Here is a 13,177-nt window from a genome sequence, read left to right on the forward strand (position 1 = left end):
AATAAGATGTTACTGCTACTTGGAAGAAATGTATATGTAATTAACAAATATTTCATCTTAGTGTAGTTTTCTTGACATATGAATACTAGGTAAATACTAAGGTTTGTTTTCTTTAATTCAGATTTCTAAGCAAATTCTTTCTAATTGGAATCCCAGTATGAAAATATTTTTAATAAATATTTTTGATAACTTATAAATAGACATTTGGGAGTTGAAGATACCAAAATCTTAAAAAAGTCCTTTTCTATGTGTATCATTAGAACTTGAACTGGTACTGGCCACAGTACAGAACGGGTATTTTGATAGAGGTATATGTAATAACTCTTACACATAGAAAATGAGAAATTTTTTTTTCCCTATAGAATATACAGATGTCTTTCAATAAGGAACATGAAGGAAATGCATATTTGAGGTCTGAAATAGTATCTCTTCATGAAGCATCAGAAAAAGCACAGGTAAATCTTCCCATTTCTCTAATGTTTAGACGGTAATTTTGTTCAATTAAGTAACCAAGAATAATCCTGGTTACATAAATTCATACCATTGCCATCATCTAAAATTTTTATTTCCTTAAGATTTGTTTCATTTATGAAGCATCATCAGATTAACTCCAATTCCCATCTCTAAATTCCTGTGATACGTAGGTATCTGAGATACACTGTTATGTCATTCACTAGTCTATACTTTGTGTGCTAATTTACTCATTAAATATATACCTTTTATTTCCCCCGTTGAACTTCTAAGCAGTTCAGTGCCAAGGGCTATGTCTTATTCTTTCTTTGTGTCTTCTTTGTCAAAGCACAGTAAGAACCTAATAAATAATTGCTGATATTGGAGGTGTATGAAATCATTTAATGTGGAATGGTGGTCCCCAAATTCAGCTAATGTTTTGTGTATATGCATGTGTATAGAGAGGAGTCACCACCTATACAGGAAACCGTGTTATTTCTCATAGGGCTCAATGAAATAGTGTTGATCAATTGAAAGAACTTTTTGTTAGTACAATTTGATGTTTCAGTGTTAGGATCATAGTGTTGCTATGCTCTTTATGATAAAGAAAATACAAAATGTGTCATTTCGTAAAAGTGATAACAGTAACTACTAATGAGTTCAGTCACAAAGTCATACCTGACTCTTTGTGACCCCATGGACTGCAGCACCCCAGGCTTCCCTGTCCTTCACTATCTCCTGTAAACTTGCTCAAACTCATGTCCGTTGAGTCAGTGATGCCATTCAACCATCTCATCCTCTGGCATCCCCTTTTTCTCCTGCCCTCAATCTTTCCCAGCATCAGGGTCGTTTCCAATGAGTGGGCTCTTTCCACCAGGTGGCCACAATATTGGAGCTTCAGCCTCAGCATCAGTCCTTCCAGTGACTATTCAGGGCTGGTTTCCTTTAGGATTGACTGGTTTGATCTTGCTGTCCAAGGGACTGTCAAGAGTCTTCTTCAGAACCACAGTTTAAAACCATCAATTCTTAGGTGCTTAGCCTTCTTTATGCTCCAGCTCTCTATTACTATTCTTACTATAAATGATGGTTAAGATTTACCCAACCCATACTGTACACTATGTTACTAACAAATTGTAGTTCTCTCAATAGCACTACTACAGAAACTTTTTTCTCATTTTAAAGGTAAGAAAGGTGAAATACAGAGAGGTTTAATAATATAACTAATATGTGACACAGTTGGAATTTGAGCCCAGCAATCTAACTCTAAAGAATATTAGTTATTTCTTTTCAAAGAGCAACAGTTCTCCTCTGTCTCACCTCTCAAGTGTTCCTCAATGAATAGTTTGTATGTCTGGTTATAACTTTAAAATGTTCCTTAATGTATTTCTATCTACTTTGCTATACACACTACTTATGATGCTGTCCACATAGTCTTTCATCTAGCTCTCCTTTCTTGTTACTAATTTTTGAAGGTTTTTTCTATTAATTCTTCAGAGTTATTTGCCCAATCCTTAAAGAACTTGTATATTAAAACATAAGATCCTTACCAAATATAGTTTTCAAAAATAACTGAGAATTAAGATAGATATTTTCCATAGGAATACAAATTTAAAAATACCAAAAGGAAAAAGAATTATAAACCAACTACATGTTTAATAGATATGTTGCACAAAAGACTTCTGTTTCATTTTGGAAGATTAATCCTGTGAAATGGTACAGTCATCTGTATTTTGCTTTTTTGAATACTGTAATTGGTGATGAAGGAGCTTAGCTATTTTGTGTTATCAGCTAAACAGTTCTAAAAACTCATCATCCAATTTTGGGAATGGATTTGTATAACATTGACCATGCATCTACATTGTAAATACCATTCTGTACATATCTTGCTCTGATTGACCAGCATGCAAAATGCAAAAGAACAAAAGATTGGTAAACTGCCAAATGCTTCAGTTGTTCTACCAAATCAACAAATTTGTCTTTTTAATTTAGAATTATTTAGGATGGTGATTCCAAATATTTGAAAGTATTTTATAATTAAATATCCATTGGGTTAAATAAAGTTCACATATATGGTGAAATAATACTATGAAATACTATGTAATTGTTAAAAATAATGATGTGTAAGTAAAAAGAATTATTTATTGGAGAGATCTGTGATTTCCTATATATGTTGTCTTAGATTTTAAATGACCAGCTGACCAGAAAGTGTTCAGAATTGAGCAGCATGCTTCAGACTGTTAAAATGGAAAATACCAGAATCATTGCTGACCACCAAGCCATTCTGCAGGTATTTATTTTTATTTTTTTCACAATAGTAAAAGATGCTTATTAGTTTCCGTAATCAATAGCCAGATAAAAAATGTAATAACAATTGCAAGCCATAATGGAAGCATGATTAACCTAACAATATAAAATAATTACATACAATTTGGGGGAATCAAGCAGAGTTATGTGCACATGTTTTCTTCCACCCAGTGTCCTTTGGTTAGTGCATTTAATCAATTTACATTGAAGGTAATTATCTATGTGTATGATCCTGTTACTATTTTCTCAATTGTTTGGGGCTTATTTTCTGTAGATCTTTTCCTTGTCTTGTGTTTCCTGCCTGGAGAAGTTCCTTTAGCATGTGTTGTAAAGCTAGCTTGGTAGCGCTGAATTCTCTTAACGTTTGCTTGTCTGGAAAGCTTTTGGTTTCTCCATCAAATCTGAGAGTCTTGCTGGGTGGAGTATCCTTGGTTGTACATTCTTCCTTTTCATGACTTTAAACATTGTGGCATTCCTTTCTGGCTTGTAGGGTTCCTGTTGAGAAATCAGCTGATAATTTGATGGGTGTTCCCTTGTATGTTGTTTGTTGTTTTTCCCTTGTTATTTCTAATATTTTATCTTTGTCTTAAATTTTTGTCAGTTTGATTACTATGTGTCTTGGTATGTTCCTCCCTGTGTTTATCCTGATGGGGACTCTCTGTGCTTCCTGGACTTGATTGACTATTTCCTTTCACATGTTAGGAAAGATTTTAGCTGTTTTTGCTTCAAGTATTTTCTCATGTCTTTTCTCTCTCTGTTGGTGATAGAGAGCATTTTATGTTGTCCCAGAGGTCTCTTAGGCTGTCTTCCTTTTTTTTTTTTTCATTCTTTTTTCTATATTGTGTTCTACAGCACTGATTTCCACCATTCTATCCTCCAAGTCATTTATCCATTCTTCTGCCTGTTATTCTGCTATTGATTCCGTCTAGTATGTTTTCATCTCTGTTTGTCTGTTCTTTAGTTCTTTTAGGTCTTTACTGAACATTTCTTGCATCTTCTCCATTGTTTTCCTGATATCCTAGATCATCATCACTATCATTGTTCTCAATTGTTTTTCTGGAAGGTTGCCTATCTCCATTTTATTTATTTGTTTTTTCTGCCATTTTATCTTGTCCCTTCATCTGGAACGGAACTTTCTGCTTTTCATCCTGATTAACTTTCTGTAATACGAATTTTGTTCTACCTGATGTGGGCTTGTGGTTTCTTGCTTCTTCAGTGTGCCCTCTGATGGAGGAGGTTAAGAGGCTTGTTAAGCTTGATGATAGGAGGGACTGCGTCTTGCTCTGGTGAGCAGGGCCATGCTCAGTTCAGTTCAGTCGCTCAGTCATATCCAACTCTTTGTGACCCCATGCAGCACACCAGGCGTCCCTGTCCATCACCAACTCCTGGAGCTTATTCAAACTCATGTCCATTGAGTTGGTGATGCCATCCAACCATCTCATCCTCTGTTGTCCCCTTCTCCTCCCACCTTCAATCTTACCCGGCATCAGGGTCTTTTCAAATGAGTCTGCTCTTCACATCAGGTGGCCAAAGTAGTGAAGTTTCAGCATCAGGGCTTCCAATGAATATTCAGGACTGATTTCCTTTAAGATTGACTGGTTGGATCTCCTTGCAGTCCAAGGGACTCTCAAGAGTCTTCTCGAACACCACAGTTCAAAAGCATCAATTCTTTCGGTGCTCAGCTCTCTATATAGTCCAACTCTCACATCCATACATGACCACTGGAAAAAACATAGCTTTGACTAGATGGACCTTTGTCGGCAATGTAATGTCTCTGCTTTTTACTATTGCTGCTTAGGTTGGTCATAACTTTCCTTCCAAGGAGCAAGCATCTTTTAATTTCATGGCTGCAGTCACCATCTGCAGTGATTTTTGGAGCCCCCAAAAACAAACTCACTGTTTCCACATGTATTTGCGGTGAAGTCATGGGACCGAATGCCATGATCTTAGTCTTCTGAATGTTGAGTTTTAAGCCGTCTTTTTCCACTCTCCTCTTTCGCTTTCATCAAGAGGCTCTTTAGTTCTTCGCTTTCTGCCATAAGGGTGGTGTCTCTGAGGTTATTGACATTTCTCATGGCAATCTTGATTCCCACTTGTGCTTCATCCAGGCAAGCATTTCATGTGATATACTCTGTAGGGTGTATAAATAAGCAGGGTGACAGTATACAACCTTGACAAATTCCTTTCCCAGTTGGAATCAGTCTGTTGTTCCATGTCCAGTTCTAACTGTTGCTTCTTGACTTTCACACAGATTTCTCAGGAGGCAGGTAAGGTGGTCTGGTATTCCCATCTCTTTCAGAATTTTCCACCATTTGTTGTGATCCACACAGTTAAAGGCTTTGGTGTAGTCAATAAAGGCAGAAGTAGATGTTTTTCTGGAACTCTCTTGCTTTTTCCATGATCCAGCGGTTGTTGGCAATTTGATCTCTGGTTCCTCTGCCTTTTCTAAAACCAGCTTGAACATCTGGAAGTTCACGGTTCAAGTACTGTTGAAGCCTGGCTTGGAGGATTTTCAGCATTACTTTAGTAGCGTGTGAGATGAGTTCAATTGTGTGGTAGTTTGAGCGTTCTTTGGCATTGCCTTTCTTTGGGATTGGAATGAAAACTGACCTTTTCCAGTCCCATGGCCACTGCTGAGTTTTCCACATTTGCTGGCATATTGAGTGCAGCCCTTTCACAGCATCATCTTTTAGGATTTGAAATAGCTCAACTGGAATTCCATTACTTGCACTAGCTTTGTTTGTAGTGATACTTCCTAAGACCCACTTGACTTTGCATTCCAGGATGTCTGGCTCTAGGTGAGTGATCACACCATCGTGGCTATCTAGGTCATGAAGATGTTTTTTGTATAGTTCTTCTGTGTATTTTTGCCACCTCTTCTTAGTATCTTCTGCTTCTGTTAGTTCCATACCATTTCTGTCCTTAATTGTGCCCATGTTTGCATGAAATGTTCCCTTGGTGTCTCTAATTTTCTTAAAGAGATCTCTAGTCTAAGCGTATTTTGCATCTAACAGATACTCAATAAATATTTTTCATTATTTCAAACATTGTGTGTTTACCCCATGTAAGTATTGTTATGATACTAGATCTGGATAGAATTATGGTAGTGAACAAGACAAATCCCTACTTTCATGAAATTTACCACTTAGTAGACTGAATAATGTGACTTATATACATAACACTTTAATAAACATTTTAAAACCTTGGAATATGACACAAGTGAGATCCCGTTTTATCAAGTATGAAGGTGTGAGGATTTGCCTTGTAATCAATATTGTTCAAAACAATGTATTTTAAAGTATGTTTACAAAAGTAATTCTTAGCATGTACCATATTTACAAAAGCTTTATAAATTGTGGATAGAGGGAGTATGCATAAAAATGGTAAGCCAGAGAAAAATTAATTGTGCAAAACAGTTACAGACTTCTGCTCTCACAGTATCTGAGCACAGTTTCAGATACTGTCAAAAGAATTTAAACTGTGAAACATGATTGTCCTTGGAGAGTGGAATTATTTGGAAGAGGTGTGGAGGAGTTAGAGGTGGAAGAATTTTTTTACTTTATATACATTGATATTGTCTTACTTTTTAAAGTATAGTACCATGTTGAAATTTTAAATTACCAAAATATACCTAATATAGTTCTATATCTGAAAATTTGTTCATGTTAGGAGTCATAAAATTTTGCAGCAAGCTAGGTAAATGATGCACCTTGATTGTTGGCGAGAAGAGCTGTAAAGTGATAAAATTGTGGTCAAGTCAGGGTAGGGACAAAGAGAAAGCTGGACATTAAGATAAATTCTTTCAAAAAGAGGTTTTATTTATATAAATTAGATTTTACTTTTGTAAGTATCAGTAGCTTTGATTAGTTATTTAGAATAATATCCTATCAAGTAACTTCTGGCATCTCAGCTTTTAATATTACTTCTAACAGGAGGAGCAGAAAATGATGACACAGACATTTCAAGAACAAAACTTACTGCTGGATGCAGCCCATGCCAGTATCACAAGTGAGCTACAGACTGTTCAGAATGAAAAAACACAACTCCAAGTGCATCTGTAAGTAAATTGTAGGCAACTTTTGCATTTTTTGCTTTTGCACTTGTATTTCATATCTTTAATGCAAAAGTTTTGATTCTGCATTTGCTGGGCCAGCCACAAAAATAAAGACACTGCTTTCACAGAACTAATTTTGTTAGAACATTTTGGTAATTGCTCTCAGGCAGGAGATATGTTCTGTAAGAACATTTAGTCATAAAGAAGAGCTCTCATTTAGCTTTCATATTTCCTTGTTCTCTTCCTGCAGGGACCATTTAATCCTTGAGCATAACCAATGTATCCAGAAAGCACAAGAGGCTGAGAAGAGGGCAACAGTCCAGAAAGAGCTGCTAGAATCCACTATTGCAAGATTGCGAGGTGACCTGGAAGCATCAACGCAAGAGAAGAAGTCTCTGCTAGAGGAGAAAGACAGACTTCAGAAAGAGGTGGGTGGAGGCAGGTTTGTTACCTCCTGGTTGTGGGCGGTGGTCTTGTTTTAAAATTGTATGTTAAGTGCAAAAGACAAGAAAAGAAATACAACCCAGATGGAGTTTGTCTGAGTTACCCATGAAAGAAGTCTTTGGGTGGGTAATCTATGTCTTTTAGCCATGTGAGTAGTCTGTGCCAAATAGTACCCTTACATAGCATTAGTGAAAGTTAACTAACCATTCACACATCCTCATGTTAGTTAAGGGGTCAGATTTTAAAAATCAATTTTGCCCAGTGGGAGTGGGACAGTGTAGCAGAAACAGTGTAAGGGAAAACAGCCCTGTCTTCCTAGTTAGGAAGGAGCCAGCAGAGTCTGACATGCAGACGTGTCTTTCTAATTTCAGGGCTATTTGTGAAGTCTGCTCTGCCTCAGAGACTCCCTGAGTGGCCCCTTTTCTGAGAGGATGTGCTATCTCTGCAGTGTAGGTATTAACTCACATGCAGGGTGTGTCTGCTATAGTAGAGCCTGTCAACTGTTTTTAAAAGACTGGTTTCCTTTTTCCCCTCGCTTCTTGGGCAGGTTAATAAAACAGAGAAAGAAGTAGCAGAAGAAAAATGCAACTTGGAAAAAGAATTAGCTAAAAACAAGGTATTGCACGTTTTCTTTCTTTTTGTGTCATTATGTTTTATTTCCTTCTGTACTGCTGCCTGCTGTATCAGCTTATCTTAGTGAGGAGACAGGTTATATTGTTGAATAGCAAAATGTAGGGGGAGTAGAGAAGCTGCGAAGCTGGATGCCCTCAGAGCACTTCAGTCACTTCAGCATAAGGCTGCTTCTGGGAAAGGTTTGCTTGTTGAGCATCTTGTGTTTGCCAGTGAGTCATCACTGCCTCTGACCCTAGTGTTCACCAAGCAGTTTAGCTAGGAAGACTCCCACGACTGAGCTCATGGGCCTGTGGGAAGCAGAGGGATGATTGCTGACAGTGCTTTTCTTAAAAAATTCAATAAAGCTAATTTAGGCTTATTAGTTCTTGCAGTTTTGTGAGATACCTCTTTCTAGGTTCTATTAAGGTAGAATGGCCAGAGAAATGAATACAATCCTTATCGAAATAGAGCAAAAAAAAAGACCAAACAACTTTAAAACATTCCTATTTGCATTTCAGAATTTAAAGAGAGTAGGGATTATGTAGTGTTGTCATCTGGAGTATATCTGGAGCACCAGGGACTATTAGGCCGCCCTACTCAATAAAACTAGCAACAGGTGTCAGATACAGTCATCAAGCCTTGACTGTTCGGCTTCTGGCTCAACTAAATAGTATTCATGTTATCTACCATATATGTAAACTTTTTAAAAAACTAATTTTTATTTATTTTTGGCCATGCTGGGTCTTCGTTGCTGTGCAGGCTTTTCTCAAGTTGTGGTTGAGTGAAGGCTACTCTCTAGCTGGGTGCATGGGCTTCCATTGCAGTGGCTTCTCTTACTGCAGAGCACAGGCTCTGGGCACACAGGCTTCGGTAGGTATGGTTCCCGAGCTCTACAGCACAGGTTCAGTAGTTGTGGAACACGGGCTTAGTTGCTCTGCAGTATGTGGGATCTTCACATATTGGAGACTGAACCTGTGTCTCCCACATTGGCAGGTGGATTCTTGACCACTGAGCCACCAGGGAAGACCTATCTATGTGAACTTTTAGTTTAAGAACTACAGAGAGAAAAAAAGCTAAATTCTGTACTGGAGCTCCAAGACAGTTCACCAAGCTGGCAATACCTTCTGTGGTTTACTCACTCATGTCCAGTGATTCGAAAACAGTCCACCCAAAAGATCTTTAAATAAAGCTGACTTCCAGTGGCTGGGATTTTGCTGGTGTCAATGTGGCCTCAGTATGCTTTTTAAAATTTGGAAAACTGGTGGATACTGTTAATTAATTAATACTTTTTGCTTTAAAATTCTAGTAAATATTTCATGGCTGTGATGAATGGCTATTTATGATTACAACATAACATTATTATTTTGTTTGTCTGGTTTCATTTGTCTTAATGTAGACTAAGTATATGTTCATGGGGCTGAAAGATATTATACTTGCTTGTTTGCTGTTGTTCAGCCAGCAAGTTGTGTCCAACTCTTCACAACTCCATGGCCTGCAGCACGCCAGGCTTCCCTGTCTCTCACCATCTCCTGGAGATTGCCCAAGTTCATGTCCATTGAATTGGTGATGCCATCCAACCATCTCATCCTCTGTGGTCCTATTCTCCTTCTGCCTTCAATCTTTCCCAGTATTAGGGTATTTTCCAATGAGTCAGCTGTTGGCATCAGGTGGCCAAAGTATTAGAGCTTCAGCATCAGTCCTTCCAAAGAATATTCAAGGTTGATTTCCTTTAAGATTGACTGGTTTGATCTCCTTGATGTCCAAAGGGACTCTTCAAGAGTCTTTTCCAGCACCACGGTTCAAGCCAGCTTTTTCACTCTCCTCCTTCACCCTAATCAAGAGGCTCATTAGTTTTCCTTCACTTTCTGTCATTAGAGTGGTATCATCCACATATCTGAGGTTGTTGATATTTCTCCCAGCAACCTTGATTCCCGCTTGTAACTCATCCAGCTTGTCATAACTTATATATGATGTGCTCCGTATATAAGTTAAATAGACAGGGTGACAATAAATAGCTTTGTTGTATTCGTTTCTCAATCCTGAACAAGTCAGTTGTTCCATATAGGGTTCTAGCTATTGCTTCTTGGCCCAATTACAGGTTTCAGGTAAGAGGCCTGGTGTGCTGCAATTCATGGGGTTGCAAAGAGTCGGACACAACTGAGCGACTGATCTGATCTGATCTGATAGGTCTTCATAGAACCATTCAACTTCAGCTTCTCCGCATTAGTGCTTGGGGCATCAACTGGGATTACTGTGATATTGAATGGCTTTCCTTGGAAATGCACAGAGATCATTCTGTCATTTTTAAGATTGCACCCAAGTACTGCATTTTGGACTCTTTTGTTGACTATGAGAGCTACTCCATTTCTTCTAAGAAATTCTTGCCCACAGTAGTAGATATAATGGTCTTTGAATTAAATTCGCCATTCAGGTCCATTTTAGTTCACTGATTGCTAAAATGTTGATGTTCACTCTTGCTGTCTCCTGTTTGACCACTTCTACTTTACCTTGATTTGTGGACTTAACATTCTAGGTTCCTATGCAATATTGTTCTTCACAGCATCAGACTTGACTTCTGTCACTCATCACATCCACAGCTGGGCTTTCTTTTCACTTTGTCTTCTTCTCTTCATTCTTTCTGGAGCTATTTTTCTCCAGTAGCATATTGGGCACCTACCAACCTGGGGAGTTCATCTTGCAGTGTCCTATCTTTTTCCCTTTTCATACTGTTCATGGGGTTCTCAAGGCAAGAATACTGAAGTGGTTTGCCATTCCCTTCTCCAGTGGACCACATTCTGTCAGACCTCTCCGCCATGACCTGTCTGTCTCGGGTGGCCCTCCACGTCATGGCTCGTAGTTTCTTTGAGTTAGACAAGGCTGTGATCCATGTGATCAGTTTGGTTCATTTCAGTTCAGTTTAGTTGCTCAGTTATGTCCAGCTCTTAGCAACCCCATGGACTGCAGCACGCCAGCCCTCCCTGTCCATCACCAACTCCCAGAGTCTACTCAAACACTTGTCCATTGAGTCAGTGATGCCATCCAACCATCTCATCCTCTGTCATCCCCTTCTCCACCTGCCCTCGATCTTTCCCAGCATCAGGGTCTTTCCAAATGAGTCAGCTCTTCACATCAGGTGGCCAAAGTATTGGAGTTTCAGCTTCAGCATCAGTCCTTCCAATGAACACCCAGGACTGATCTCCTTTAGGATGGACTGTTTGGATCTCCTTGCAGTCCAAGGGACTCTCAAGAGTCTTCTCCAACACCACAGTTCAAAAGTATCAATTCTTTGGTGCTCAGCTTTCTTTACAGTCCATCTCTCATATCCATATATGACTATTGAGAAAACCATAGCCATGACTAGAAGGCCCTTGTGGGCAAAGTAATGTCTCTGCTTTTTAATATGCTGCGTAGGTTGGTCATAACTTTCCTTCCAAGGAGGAAGTGTCTTTTTAATTCATGGCTGCAGTCACCATCTACAGTGAATTTGGAGACCAGAAAAATAAAGTCTGTCACTGTTTTCATTGTTTCCCCATCTATTTGCCATGAAGTGATGGGGCTGGATGCCATGATCTTAGTTTACTGAATGTTGAGCTGTAAGCCAACTTTTTCACTCTCCTCTTTCACTTTCATCAAGAGGTTCTTTAGTTCTTCTTCACTTTCTGCCATAAGGGTGGTGTCATCTGCATATCTGAGGTTATTGATATTTCTCCTGGCAATCTTGATTCCAGCTTGTGCTTCATCCAGCCCAGCGATTCTCTTGATGTACTCTGCATATAAGTTAAGTAAGCAGGGTGATAATATACAGCTTTGACGTATTCCTTTTCCTATTTGGAACCAGTCTGTTGTTCCATGTCCAGTTCTAACTGTTGCTTCCTGACCTGCATACAGATTTCTCAAGAGGCAGGTCAGGTGGTTTGATATATCCCCATCTCTTGAAGAATTTTCCAGTTTGTTGTAATCCACACAGTCAAAGGCATTGGCGTAGGCAAGAAAGCAGAAATAGATGTTTTTCTGGAACTCTCTTGCTTTTTTGATGATCCAACAGGTGTTGACAATTTGATCTCTGGTTCCTCTGCCTTTTCTAAAACCAGCTTGAACATCTGGAAGTTCACAGTCCACGTATTGCTGAAGCCTGGCTTGGAGAATTTTGAGCATTACTTTGTTAACGTGTGAGATGAGTGCAATTGTGCTGTAGTTTGAACATTCTTTGGCATTGCCTTTCTTTGGGATTGGAATGAAAACTGACCTTTTCCAGTCCCATGGCCACTGCTGAGTTTTCCGAAGTTGCTGGCATATTGAGTGCAGCACTCTCACAGCATCATCTTTTAGGATTTGAAATAGCTCAACTGGAATTCCATCACCTCCACTTGCTTTGTTCGTAGTGATGCTTCCTAAGACCCACTTGACTTTGCATTCCAGGATGTCTGGCTCTAGCTGAGTGATCACACCATCGTGATTATCTGGGTCATGAAGATGTTTTTTGTATAGTTCTTCTGTGTATTCTTGCCACCTCTTCTTAATGTCTTCTGCTTCTGTTAGGTCCATACCATTTCTGTCCTTTATTGAGCCCATGTTTGCATGAAATGTTCCCTTGGTATCTCTAATTTTCTTGAAGAGATCTCTAGTCTTTCCTTTTCTATTATTTTCTTCTATTTCTTTGTACTGATCACTGAGGAAAACTTTCTTACCTCCCCTTGCTATTCTTTGGAACTCTGCATTCAAATGGTATATCTTTACTCCTTTGCTTTTCACTTCTGTTCTTTTCTCAGCTTTTTATATGGCCTCCTCAGACAGCCATTTTGCTTTTTTGCATTTCTTTTTCTTGGGGATGGTCTTGCTCCCTGTCTACTGTATAATGTCACGAATCTCTGTCCATAGTTGATCAGGCACTCTGTCTATCAGATCTAGTCCCCTAAATCTGTTTCTCACTTCCACTGTATAATCATAAGGGATTTGATTTAGGTCATACCTGAATGGTCTAGTGGTTTTTCCCACTTCCTTCAATTTAAGTTTCATTAGTTTTCTGTGATTGTGGTTTTCATTCTATCTGCCCTCTGATGAATAAGGGTAAGAGGCTTATGGAAACTTCTGGATGGGGGAGACTGACTGTGGGGGAAAGTGGATCTTGTTCTGGTGAGTGGGATCATGCTCAGTAAATCTTTAATCCAATTTTTTGTTGATGGATGTGGCTGTGTTCCCTCCCTGTTATTTGCCCTCAGGCAAAACTGGACCAGTGCCTCCACCAGAGACTCCTGGACCCTCACTGGCAAGTCTGGTTCAGTCTCCCACTGGCCACCAAAGTCAAATTTCCCG

At 39.0% G+C, this 13,177-nt stretch overlaps 1 protein-coding gene across 5 annotated transcripts in view; it reads left to right on the plus strand.

The window, feature by feature from the left end:
- The window catches only part of CCDC150 (coiled-coil domain containing 150), a 90,863-nt gene that overhangs the window by 25,339 nt on the left and 52,347 nt on the right, over positions 1–13,177 (plus strand). For all 5 annotated transcript variants that reach the window (XM_061440834.1, XM_061440806.1, XM_061440816.1 and 2 more), the window contains exons 9-13: positions 363–455; positions 2,630–2,737; positions 6,687–6,811; positions 7,059–7,236; positions 7,800–7,868. In XM_061440834.1, coding sequence (XP_061296818.1) covers positions 363–455; positions 2,630–2,737; positions 6,687–6,811; positions 7,059–7,236; positions 7,800–7,868 — 573 coding nt within the window. The remainder of the gene's footprint in view (positions 1–362; positions 456–2,629; positions 2,738–6,686; positions 6,812–7,058; positions 7,237–7,799; positions 7,869–13,177) is intronic.

This window comes from Bos javanicus, chromosome 2 (genome assembly GCF_032452875.1).
Source record: "Bos javanicus breed banteng chromosome 2, ARS-OSU_banteng_1.0, whole genome shotgun sequence".
NCBI lineage: Eukaryota > Metazoa > Chordata > Mammalia > Artiodactyla > Bovidae > Bos > Bos javanicus.